The sequence below is a fragment of the Thermobia domestica genome, chromosome 15, assembly GCF_964235325.1.
Source record: "Thermobia domestica chromosome 15, izTheDome1.hap1.1, whole genome shotgun sequence".
NCBI classification, from domain to species: Eukaryota; Metazoa; Arthropoda; class Insecta; order Zygentoma; family Lepismatidae; genus Thermobia; species Thermobia domestica.
Genome location: NC_137468.1, coordinates 97,834,166 through 97,846,925, shown reverse-complemented (window position 1 = coordinate 97,846,925; position 12,760 = coordinate 97,834,166). Strand labels below are relative to the sequence as shown.

General features: G+C 35.9%; 2 protein-coding genes across 2 annotated transcripts in view; one reads left to right on the top strand and one right to left on the bottom strand.

Moving 5' to 3' along the window:
• The window catches only part of LOC145671158 (uncharacterized), a 2,642,835-nt gene that overhangs the window by 1,061,941 nt on the left and 1,568,134 nt on the right, over positions 1-12,760 (top strand). The window lies entirely within an intron of this gene.
• LOC145671885 (uncharacterized) lies at positions 5,615-7,278 on the bottom strand. The gene has a single exon (XM_081741109.1). It carries the CDS (start codon positions 6,956-6,958, stop codon positions 6,137-6,139), a length of 822 nt encoding a protein of 273 aa, XP_081597235.1. The 5' UTR covers positions 6,959-7,278; the 3' UTR covers positions 5,615-6,136.

Below are 12,760 nucleotides of genomic sequence, written 5' to 3'. Positions count from 1 at the left end.
ATAGTTTAAAGTGAATCAAAACGACATGAACTCCAACCGGGAACCAAATCTTAGCTACTCATACCAAAGCAATTAACTCTAACCATTCATGATGGATGATGTTTCAGTTCAATCTTTGATTTTTCCTAGTGTTGGATGCAGGGGCGGATCCAGGACGGACTTCTTGGGGGGCGGTGGGTTGTAATACTACTATTTAGACTACTTTTAATAGCTTCAAACTCTGGAATGGGTTTTATTTATATATAAAATAAAAAAAACTTTCCTGTTCTGGGGAGGGGGCAATTGCCCCGTTCGCCCCCTGGATCCGCCACTGGTTGGATGACTTCTCTCTCATCACCAGATGAACTCTTACAAAATTATTCCTAGTTTTCAACATTCGTTAATGTGAATAAGTAAAGGCATTTACTTACGTAGTAAATGATATATGGGTGAACACTCCAGTTCTGCTTTAGCAAACAACATTGCTGTCAAAAAAATAACATTTTAAAAGAATTTAAAAAAAACATGCTTTCTTTTTTTTAAAAAAATATAACAAACAGAATATAAAGTAAAAAGAAATTCTTTTAAGAAAATTATTTTAATATATATGTATGCATGACTGAAAAGAAAAGAAGTATTAGGAGCTCTGATAGAGAAACAATTTATAAATTGATCAATTCTCATGTAAATCAAGTGATCGTATGATTGTATATGAGAGCGATCCCCATGCTCTTTTTAAGCAATGTATAAATGGAAAAGTAATGTTCTTGAAAACAGGATTTTTTTACTTTTTAATACGTCTTATTTTTTATTATTTTTCCAAAGAAAACATGTCTTTATATGTACAGTAGAAATTCGATTAACCGTCACCCTCGGGACCGGGACCATGACGGTTAAGCGAATAGACGGATAACAGAAATATCGTTATAAACCTCTACACTAAGTAGATTTAAAAGGTTCTGGAAGAAAAAATAACCTTATACAAGTGAATAATACATGCTTATACTGTATTTAAATTACCGTAAGGGTTTCAGTACTGTGCCAAGTTTTTGTGTGGAAACTAGCATGACTGGAAGTGACGCATGACTATTTCAGTCCATTTCGCTTACACTTTATTCCGTGCTCTGCATGGCACACGGCGTCAATTACGGCACATTTAAAGTACAGTACTGTCCGGAGCAGTGACGGATAACAGAGAGTGACGGTTAAAAGAGTGACGGTTAATCGAGTTTCTACTGTATTTTTTACTTTTTAGTAGATTTGTTTTATTTTGTGTGATACTTTTTTTTTTAAATCAAGAAATCATGTTTACAAATTAATTTTTCTTTTACTTTTTGGTACGACATTTAATTTTGTTTCACTTTTTCTTTCTTCAAAAAAGCATGTTTTTAATTTTTTTAATTTTTTTTTTTTTTATTTTTTGGAGCCTAATACGATTTGCTTCATTATTTTAAAAAGAAAAGAAATCATGCTTTTAAAAAATTGCGTTTTATCTGATTTCGCTTTCAAATATGTTATGAAAATTGTGAAAATCTAAAATGTTGTTCGAACTTGTGAACTAATAACCCTGCGTTACTCAACAGTAAAAGCTGTTTGCAGACAAAAAGGGATTATATCTGCCTTTTATAACCAAACAAGAGATCTAACTTTAAAATATATATACATTTGTAAAAGTATTAATGAAATATTTTATTTTTACCTAACTTTTAGGGAAACGGTAACTCAGTGGTAAAGTGCTTACCTCTGGTGCTTCGGGTCCCTAGTTCAATCCAAGTAATTTTGTGGTCGACAACATCGTGTCCGTGGGTTTTCAGGATAATCTCGCTTCCTTCCACGTTCTCATTCCACAAATTCTTCCATCATTCACTTGCCTTAATACTATGTTTCTTTTACCCTGAAGGACATAATCGTGGGACGTTAAACTGAAAGATTTCATTTACCCGACTTACATCGCCGTGTAACATTTCATCAAAAATAGTTCCAAGTATTCAGTAAATGTTCATTCATTGTGTTCAAAAGACAATATAACCAATGATGTTATTATCTTATCAGCGTGAGCAATTCTTTGTATCAATTCAAGACGTAATATAGAAGGATGTGTTTTAAAATTGAGGGATGAAGTCACTCATTGTACGAGACAGAATCTAATCCCAAACAATAGAGATAAGTATTAACATTGTTACATCTACGCCACTTTTTTCTTTTAGCTCATTGATTTCTATAGAGACTTATATTTTTATACTTCCTTTGAAAAAAGAAACTTGAATTTCAATTATATAATCTTACTAGCAGCGTTCACCCCGCTTCGCTGCGGTCACCCCGGAACGCAATAAACTTTGTTACTTAGATAATTTTTACTTTTTCGCTTTCAAGTGATATGATAAAAAACATAGTAGATTGCAGTAAATGTTAACATTATATCGCCTCTCATTTATGTTAACCCGCCCCGCTTCGCTGCGGTCACCCCGGAACGCAATAAACTTTGTTACTTAGATAAAAAAAACCATAGTAGATTGCAGTAAATGTTAACATTATATCGCCTGTCATTTATGTTAACCCGCCGAGTGACACGGTCATGCGGGTTGCATATAAATACGTTTATTTTTACCTATGATGAACTAACAAAGGATTTGTACGTTATGGACACTTGAATGGTCAATTATCTCAAGACACTGGTAATTAAAAATTAAAGTGATATGATAAAAACCATCTAGGGTCCAAATCCTAATAACCCCCCAAAAATGAAAGAAATTGGTTCAGCCGTATTAGCGTGATGAGGGAACAAAGGATTTGTACGTTCTCTTTTATATATATAGATTGATTTCTTCTTCGAGTTAAGCTAATGCCTTAAGTGCCTTTTGAAAATGAATTTGCTATTATATATAAATTAAATTTGATTACCGAATATTAAAATTCTGTTAATCAAAATGTAATTTTCACAAAGTAGTGAGGAACATTTAAATAGATTTCAAAAAGAAATCGGTAAGACATTTAAAATTCCATTTGCTTCCAAGGAACACAGAAAAATAATTCCCCATATTTACTAATGGGCTTTAAAATCCCACAAAGAAAGCACAGATGTTCAACAGTATTAGTACTCATCGAAAATCGCACTATATTTCATATGCTGGAGAAAACCTATTATTATTATTATTATTATTATTATTATTATTATTATTATTATTATTATTATTATTATTATTATTATTATTATTATTATTTTAATATACGAAAGTAACCGTGGAATATGTTGTTTTAAAAATCTGAAAAGTGTGTATTGAGTTTAGAAAAAAATACAATATTATAATATAGCTGTGAGATTCCCAGCACCCACAGCATACAAAACATCGAAACTTGATCTATATCTCCAAAAATATTAAACATCAAAATATCAAGGATATTGATATAGCCAGAATATTGAAATATCAATGATCGGAAAGTACTAAAATATCACACGTGTCAAAATATCAAAAAAAAAAAATCTTGAAAAATACTGCAATACCAAAAAGTATAAAACTATATATATATATATATATATATATATATATATATATATATATATATATATATATATATTTGGTCTAGGAATTAATTCGTGCGGCTGGTACGCACACATTGAAGCTGTAGTACAAACACAAAATACATAAATACCTTAAGAAAAATATTGTCCATCGCTAGCCACCACTTTCGCCCATCTGTCAGGCAATGTACGGATTCCGTGGTCGAAAGAAGTCCTCATCCTTGGAAGCGATCCAGTCAGAGACCCATGTTTCGATATCTTCTGAAGAAGTAAACCGCTGTCCAATCAAATCGTTGTTCATGCAATCGAACAAGTAGTAGTCCGAAGGAGCAACGTCTGGTGAATACGGCGGGTGGGGTAAAACTTCCCATCCGACATTTTCTAAATAGGTTTTGACCGGTTTTGCGACATGTGGGCGAGCGTTATCATGTTGAACAATAAGTTTATCATGTCTGTTCTCCCATTCTGGTCGTGTTCTGGCCAGAGCTTGCTTCAAACGCATTAATTGTCGTCGATAACGTTCTCCATTCATAGTTTCACCCGGTTGCAGCAGCTCATAGTACACCACACCTTTCATATCCCACCATATGCACAGCATAACCTTTGCACAGTGAATATCTCGTTTTGGTTGTGATGGACCTGGTTCACCTGGTTTCACCCAGGCCTTTTTTCGTTTAGGGTTCTCGTAATGGATTCACTACTCATCACCCGTAATAATTCGATGCAGAAACCCCTTTCTGCTCTGTCGTTGAAGCAGCAATTCGCAAATGGTTTTTCGTCTTTCAACGTCTCTGTCTTTCAATTCATGTGGAACCCAATGTGACATCTTTTGAATCATTCCCATGGCTTTCAAGCGTTTGGAGACTGTTGTTTGATCAACGCCTAATGCTGCTGCAAGTTGTTCCTGCGTTTGACACGAATCCTGCTCGAGCAATGCTGTCAATTCTTCGTCTTGAAATTTTTTTGGCTGTCCAGCTCGCTCTTGGTCTGCCAAGCCGAAATCACCACTTCTAACCGTGCAAACCACTTCTGACACGTTCGCTCAGCTAGAGCATGGTCACCATACACTTCCACCAAAATACGATGACTTTCAGTCGCACTTTTCTGCATGTTAAAGTAATGCAGCAGGACACCCCGCAAAAACACTTTATCAGGCACAAATTGCGCCATGTTCACTTAACTACAAACTGGTGTTGTTGACGCTTTAATCCACTTCCCTATACTACGAACGATACGCGATGACAGGGGTTTGCAACACATGTGTGGATACACGGAACTGTGGAACGCTCCGTTCGTTGCGCCATCTCTTGTCCACCCGCACGAATTAATTCCTAGACCAAATATATATATATATATATATATATATATATATATATATATATATATATATATATATCGTTAACATCAAAATATCGAGAAATATTGAAAATTATTGAAAAATATCGATTTGTATACCGAAATATCGCACACCTCTATATTAAAAGTGTTAGAAGAAAGGGAGTATACACGCAATGAGTTATTAATCGCGTTTGTTTGAAAATGAAATGAAATCTTTGAGTTTAACGTTCCACGATTATATCTGTTAGGCTATGAGAGACGATGATTAAACCAAGTGAATGATTGAAGAATTGGCGGAATGAGGAAGTGCGAGGAAACAGAAATATCCCGAGAAAATCCACGAGCACGATGTTGCCCACCACAAACGTACTTGGTCGGGGATCGAACCACGGACTTCACGTACTACAGGAAAGCGCTCTACCACTGAGCCCCGTGTTCTCCATGCGGCGTTTGTTTGTTTGTTCAAATTTAGCGTAGTTTGTCAACACTAAGGCTATATGGGATATGGACCTACAGTTTAAGGTGTACACGACTGCAATGTGTTCAAATTTTAAATCTCTCTCGCTCTCTCAGTGGGAATCAAACCCAGGACTACCTGCACGACAGACTTACGAACTAGCCACTAAACCAGCAGGGTGGGCGTTAAACTCGTTTATGTGTGTGTAACAATGGTGTCGTCTCTTTGTAATACCTTATGACGTAAAAAGCTTGTTCATTTTTTTAAAAAAATGATAACAAAAAAGAACAATTAAAGTAATATTTGAACATTTATTCGAAGAAAAAGTAATGTTTAAAGAAGCTTAGTATACTATTTGTATATTTGGAATCATAGGTATGTTTATTATATTTTTACGATTTCTTAATTTTAAGAGCTGTAACTGTGTCATGAGATTGAAATAAAATTCAAAACTTGACAACTACAGCTACAGAAAGTGCAAATGTAATTTTCTAAATATAACTAACGATCATAATAGTTATAGCAAACTAAATATATTAAGTCGGCATCAGTCATATGATAACCAAAATTAAGCACAGTGTAAATATAAGCTTGGTATTCTAATGAGTTTTTTCTTTTCGATGTATCAAAATGAAGAAACTCAAAAGTTTCACTCATTGGCTAATTCAAATATAGAAAGCAACTCTTGGTGCCGTCACAATAAATTTAGTTTACACTTATAATTTCAAACTTTATTGCCCTTATGAAGCAAATTTCACAGTTGCACTAGTCACAAGTTTTCTAACAACTTCAGTTATAAGCTTCTGCTGTTTGCGGATATAACGAAAATTTCATTCACAAAACTAATGCGATTTAGCTTTCACTGTCTTCTCTGTAGGCTGTAGTGTTTTTGCAGCAACATCAAAGACAGGCACAAGCTCCTTAACGCGCGATGTGGTTGATACTGTGGATCCTACTGTTTTCACTTTCTTCGGTCGAGCAGGTTCTGTTGGGAAGTACGTAGCACCATAGAAATCAACACCATTCTGAAGAAGATAATTATATTCTTCTTGAGAAGCGAGAGTGATTCGTATCAGTGGACAAAGTTTATCTAGGGGAACCAACTGAGGTAGACGCACAACTTCTAGTATGGATTGGAGCTTATATAAAGCATGCTTGATGTCTTCTTCAGGAACTTCTTCAGGCACTTCAAGAACAAACACTGTATATGTTTTCAGAGGTCTACAAGGAATTGGCACTTTCCTGTAGTTGTTGGCACCTGTAACCTTTCGAAAACCCTTCTTGTACACTAGCTGATAATCCTCCACTTCTCCAAACTTGAACAGAATACCGGTAGCAGTTTTGGTAAGGGAGAAAGGACCCTTAAAGTTCATCTTTTCACAAATATTGCTGGCTCTTTCCAATGTTAAATCTTGGCTCGGTGTTAGAAGGAAGGCTCCTTTGGTGAGAAATTGCTCCGATTCTGATAGTTCTGAATCAGAATTCGATTCAGAACCGGTTCCATCTGTGTGCTTTAGCTGGATATCCCAAACTGGATGATGCATCTCTTGATTGATCTTAGTCATGGAACTGGATTTGCTAGACGTTGAAGCCTTGGAAGATCTCTTCTTTTCGTTATCTTCTGCTGAGGAACCAACTTCTGTCTTGTAAGGCTCTGAAGACATGACTGTACGAGAGAACGATTAGCTCGGAAGAGATTTTGCTTTCCTTGCTCGTGAAACAATCAAGGAGAACTTGTGATAGCTAATGATTTTCTATCATGACTGCGGTTTCCGTCTACTCTGCCCAAATCTAAATATGTTTGATATATTTATCCACCGCCCATGTTGATGATCATCTATCAAACCGCCGCCCATTCTTATTTCTTTTAGTCTGTTGTTTTTATCGATAATCACTCTTAATTTGATAGCAGGTTGGGTCGATTTGAACCTTCCCATGCATAACATGAGACGTCCGCTTAAAAGATTGAATATTCCAGATTGCTTTCAGAATAAAACCCGGTAAACTTTTTCTTTCTTTCTTTCTTATGTAAGTATTCGTACAGCACGTGTGTATAGAGCATAAAATATCTGTATGTGTACTGGGAGAGGTAAGATGGAATAAAATGTTCCTTTACACACCGTGACTTTTATAGACTGTAGGCAGATGTGCATTGGAAGAAAACAATGGTTCTGTATTGTGAATTATACGGCTCACGAGTATGCAAAGGAAAAACCTTTTGTTCCAGCATTTCAAGAGTAACAATTGCAGTTTTGTTTTCTTCCAAGATCGTTGTTGCCTTGTTGGCAAAAGGGAATGAGAGGACGAGGAAGTTAGTGGTGGGGAGGTGGGTAGAACTCCCTTCTTCCCCTCCGTCTTTACTTCTCTCGTTCTTTCCGTATGCATGCAGGAGGAAAGAAAGGCAGGGAGGAATACAACAGAAAAGTTGGGTGGCGCGATGGTGGAACTGGAAAAAGGAATGGGATGGGAAGTTAGTCTTTGCTGAGTCATCGCGTCGTGTTTCGAAAAAGCAACGGGCAATAACTCAATGGTTCTGCGCTACTGAAGAAGCGAAGGGCACGCCCAAGGAATGTGGAGGAGTTGTAAAATGTACCTTTTTCCAATTCCTACTCTTTTTAATCATTAAAATAGCAAATCGGTGTTCAGAGAGAAGGTTCTTGCGAAATATAAATTTGTCACCAAGCAAGAGTAGGGTACAAATAAAATACATTTCAAGTCATTACTGTATTAACCCATAATTTTTCTAATAATTAGGTATGTACTGAGGAATTTATTTCGGACGGGTTGTTCAAATTCAATATGATGATAAATTGTATTAAAATTTATAAAATTTTTAAAATCACCCCTAAAATTAGACTAAAATTTATAGAAAGACCGGGATGCCGGTAGGGGTCCGGACACCGAGGCTCCAGCTCCTTTGTACGTCTCTGGTGAGAATGAAATGTGTTGTAGTGAGTGTAGGAAGGATCAGATCCCAGCACGTTTTATTTATGGATCTACAATCTTTTCAGACATATTCAAGAGATGGGTACTGAAACGCAGACAAATTGAATCAATACTCAGAGCATGGTCCGTGCACATATATTGTTTCTTTCATTATCCATTACTGAAACTGTTTATGTAGATAGTTACAGAAGATATGTTGCTGAGGTGTAAAATAAAGTGCTATGAACCAGTAGCGTACCCAGGAATTTATTTCGGGGGGGGGTCCAAACTAAATATGAAGGTATTTTATATTAAAATTCTTAAAATTGCCCCTAAAATTAGGCTAAATTTTTAAAAAAGGCGAAATTTCGGGGGGGGGGGTCCGGACCCCCAGGTCCCCCCCTTGCGTACGTCCCTGCTATGAACAATGAATGAAACAGAATAATTGGACACAGTAAAGATTATGATACTCTGAGTAATGAGTCTGTGGACAAAGTTCCAACTCGAAGTAATAGATCAACTTGTCTATGGATAAAGTTTCCAATTCTAATTAATAAGTCATTTTGTCTGAGCAAAATCAATTTTTCTAATTCTGAACAATAAGTCAGTTTGTGGGCAAAGTTTATCATTCTGATTCGTGAATAAATTTGTCTCTGGGTAAAATTTCCAAAATCTTATCAATGAGTCATTGTCGCTGTGCAAAATTTTTCAACTCAAATTACTGAATCAATTTGTAGCCTGGCACTTTTTCAAGATGTAATTTTTGGATTTTACTGATAGCCATACACATACACACGCACACACAAGGAAATGTTGCCATCTATTGCAATTGGCGCTCATTTACAGTCACTTTAATCCTCAGAAGTCGGAACGTTAAGATTGGGGTTAAAATAACCCGGACATCTGATGAGTCCCAACTTGAATATATATATATATATATATATATATATATATATATATATATATATATATATATATGTGTGTGTGTGTGTGTGTGTGTGTGAGAGAGAGAGAGAGAGAGAAGTTGTGGGTTTTCTCGGGGTATTCCAATTTCCTCCCACATTCTCCACTAACTTTCATCATCGTTCACTTGCCTTAATCATTGTCTCCCTTATCCTAATAAGCATAATCGTGGAAAGTTAAACTGAAAGATTTCATTTCATTTTAAGTATGTATTGTGACTAGATCTCTTCTTTCGCTAGAAGATTTCTCTGAATAACTTCTCTTCTCAAAAATTAATCTAGTTAAGCAGTATATATGATGCAGTGCACTGCTATCTACTTAACAAACTATGATGAAAATCTTGTGAATAACTTGAACAAAATACATTCCGCGGCAAGCAAGAATCGTCCCCTAGTTCAAAAGTCTAAAAAAAATTGACTATTTGGTAATCGTAAAATTAGTCCTGTACCGACTCTAGCAGAGAAGGGGTGACAAATGGTTTACAACACTTAGGGATGATCGAAAATTGAAGCAAATATCAAAACATGACAAACATTCGCGTCGACTATCTACTATCAGGTTAACTAACATTTGGAGCAGTCAAATTTGAAAAGAGGTGCCGTAACGATCAGCAAGAAGAAGCTGTACAGAAAGGAAACTAAAGGAGAAAACTCCGAAGAAGAAACCACATTTTACAGAGCAACAAGAGCACGCATGTCAGAAAGTTTTTGAAATATACGGCATATGCAATGGAGGAGAATACACTTTCAAGTAGTTATTGATGGATCGTATTGATGTGCTATTACCTTTTCAGGCCAAATAATTAGTGAAGCAAAATTGTGTTTCGAAAAATATGCTTCCTAAACCTGTAATATATATGAAGTGCTAACGTGGTTTTACGCAACTTTGTTCGAGGTGACTTATACTTCTATCTCAAGGAATTTTATCTCTGTTTCACCTTTTGAGTTTTGAATAAAGACGCTTGTGTCTTATGAATAATTAGATTTTTTAAAACATACCAATTGACTCTGAAATTAATTTATATATACTTTGTTGCGACCTAATATAATATATATATATATATATATATATATATATATATATATATATTATCGTCATTTGTTTCTGCTGGAATATTATTCTATGTTATGTAGCGTAACTAGAATTTTATTCATACATAATTCACTAAATTATAAAGGAAACATTTACAATTATTATATTAGAAACTATTTTTATGTCATAATTATCACAGAACAAATAAGTTGTATGTATTTGTTATAGTGGTGGGCACAAAAACCAGTTTTTCGGTTTTCGGTTTTTAGAAAAACCGAAACCGGTTTTGGAAATTTTCAAGAAACCGGTTATCGGTTTTCTTCAAAACCGGTTCAGTTTTCTCCAAAACCGGTTCGGTTTTTCACTTGATCCGGTTTCGGTTTTCTTCAAAACCGATTCCGGATTTTTTTTTTCAAAATTTGTTCTATTTCTGACCAGAATGGTGTTTCGTTGTTCTCGGAAACCGAATCCATTTTCACAGAAATAGTTTTGTGTTTTCGAAAAGTTTTCACCGAAAGCAGTTTCGGTGAAAACCGAACCGGTTTTGGAGAAAACCGAAACCGGTTTCGGTGAAAAACCGAAATGTCGGTTTTCGGTTTTTATAAAAAAACCGGTTTTGCCCATCCCTAATTTGTTATCGCATTATCTGCGGATACATATAGAGTAATTGTAAATGGGATGTGGATACAGTACGAAAGCGGATGCAATCTTGTATATTCACGCAAATCTCCTCCCATAGTTATGCTCTGTAGGATAAAGGGAAACGTATGATAAATGCAAGTAAACGATAATGGGAGAATATTAATAGCATAAGCACACAGAGAAAAAGCGAGACTCCGAGAGAAAAAAATCGGATACCATGCTGCTCACTATAGGCTCATATGGTTTGAAATCGGAAAGACATCTTCCACCTCACAGGTGATTGCTTTGTCACTGCGATATCGTACCTCCTCGAACACTTTGAGTGTATCAGTTCACACACAGCACAACATATACAACATGTGTTCTTTGGAATGTGCCTGTCCCGGAACATTCAGGCTTGTAGTAGAAACTTTAACGGTAATGGAAATATCTACGGCATTTCCCTTGAATTTCAGTCTGATGAGCCTGTTACGGTATAGTGTTTGCATGTTCAAAAGCCCTTCTGTGATTATTCTGTAAAGAGTCCAAAAATGTTCCACAGGAATCCCACAAGAAGTTCAATTTCTGAAACATAAGTCGACATTTAGTTTTCCAACGAGTATCCAAAGATATCCACTAGCAAAAATAGGACTCCCGCAGACGTCCTGGAAGAGACGTTTCTTTTCTATGTGGGTTTGCTCCTTCAGTGAGTTGTGTGCGTTTGCTGCTGTTATTTATTTATTAAATATACGTAGGTATGTATTTCATTTGTGAGCTTACATGAACTTCTCGCTTACTGAATGCAGTAATATCACACATAACGCGGTTTTGAACAACACAGGTTTCGCTGTAAAGCGATTTTTATTATTACACGTACTTACGTATTCGCAATAGATTGGCCAATCCAAATTTCTAACTATAACCAAATAAGAGAAGTAAATAGTACGTATGCATATAGATGGAAATACTGTGTGAGATGAGTCGAGGAACTGGCTTGTAATACGACGATATTAGCTACAATTGAACAATGGTTTCGGGATACGGTAGCTCAGTAATAAAATTTGGATTTGATTTTAGCGTCTCTTTCAGCAGCGAGGCTTTATGAGATGTAGACCTACAGCTTGTGGAATCCGAACCACATCCGGCAGGAATTGAACCCGAGTTTCCCACGCCAGCTCAGTAATAGAAGTTCACTTCTGATCAAAAGAGTCCCTAGTTCGAGTCTGGTTCATATGAGTTCGCAGTGAACAATATATAGTCCATGTGTTTTCTCGGAGTTCTTACCTCTCCTCCCACATTTGCATTCCATTATATTCGTTTCACTATCATTTGTCCACAGAGCATAATAATGTGGAACGTAATACGGATAAATTTCAATTTTGAATACAATTGTAAAAAGAAAAGGTATAATTTTTAAAATACGTTTTTGTATTTAAAACGATTTGCTATATTATTTTACAAAATTAAGCATTTTTTCGTTTTTAAATTTGTTTGGTATTCGGGACACGGTGGCTCAGAGGTAGAGCGCTTATCTCTGGTGCGAGGGTTCCTGGTTTGATCCCCGGCCAAGTAAGTTTGTGGTGGACAACATCGTGTCCGTGGGTTCTCTCGAGATACTCTCGTTTCCTCCCAGTTTATCATTCCACCAATTCTTCCATCATCATTCACTTGCTTTAATCAACCGTCTCCCTTAGCTTAAAAAGACATAATTTGGGGACGTTAAACTGGAAGATTTCATTTCATTTTTTGTTGTTGTTTGATATTTTAAGTGTTTGTGCTTAAGAAATTCAATTAAAATCCTTTATAATAAATTGAACAACGCGGTTTCGCATAACACGGGCATTTCCTGGAATCAATTAACCACGTTATGCAAAAAATTCCTGTAATTTGTCTCAGCAGATCGTGCTCGTCTTAATAATGAGTGA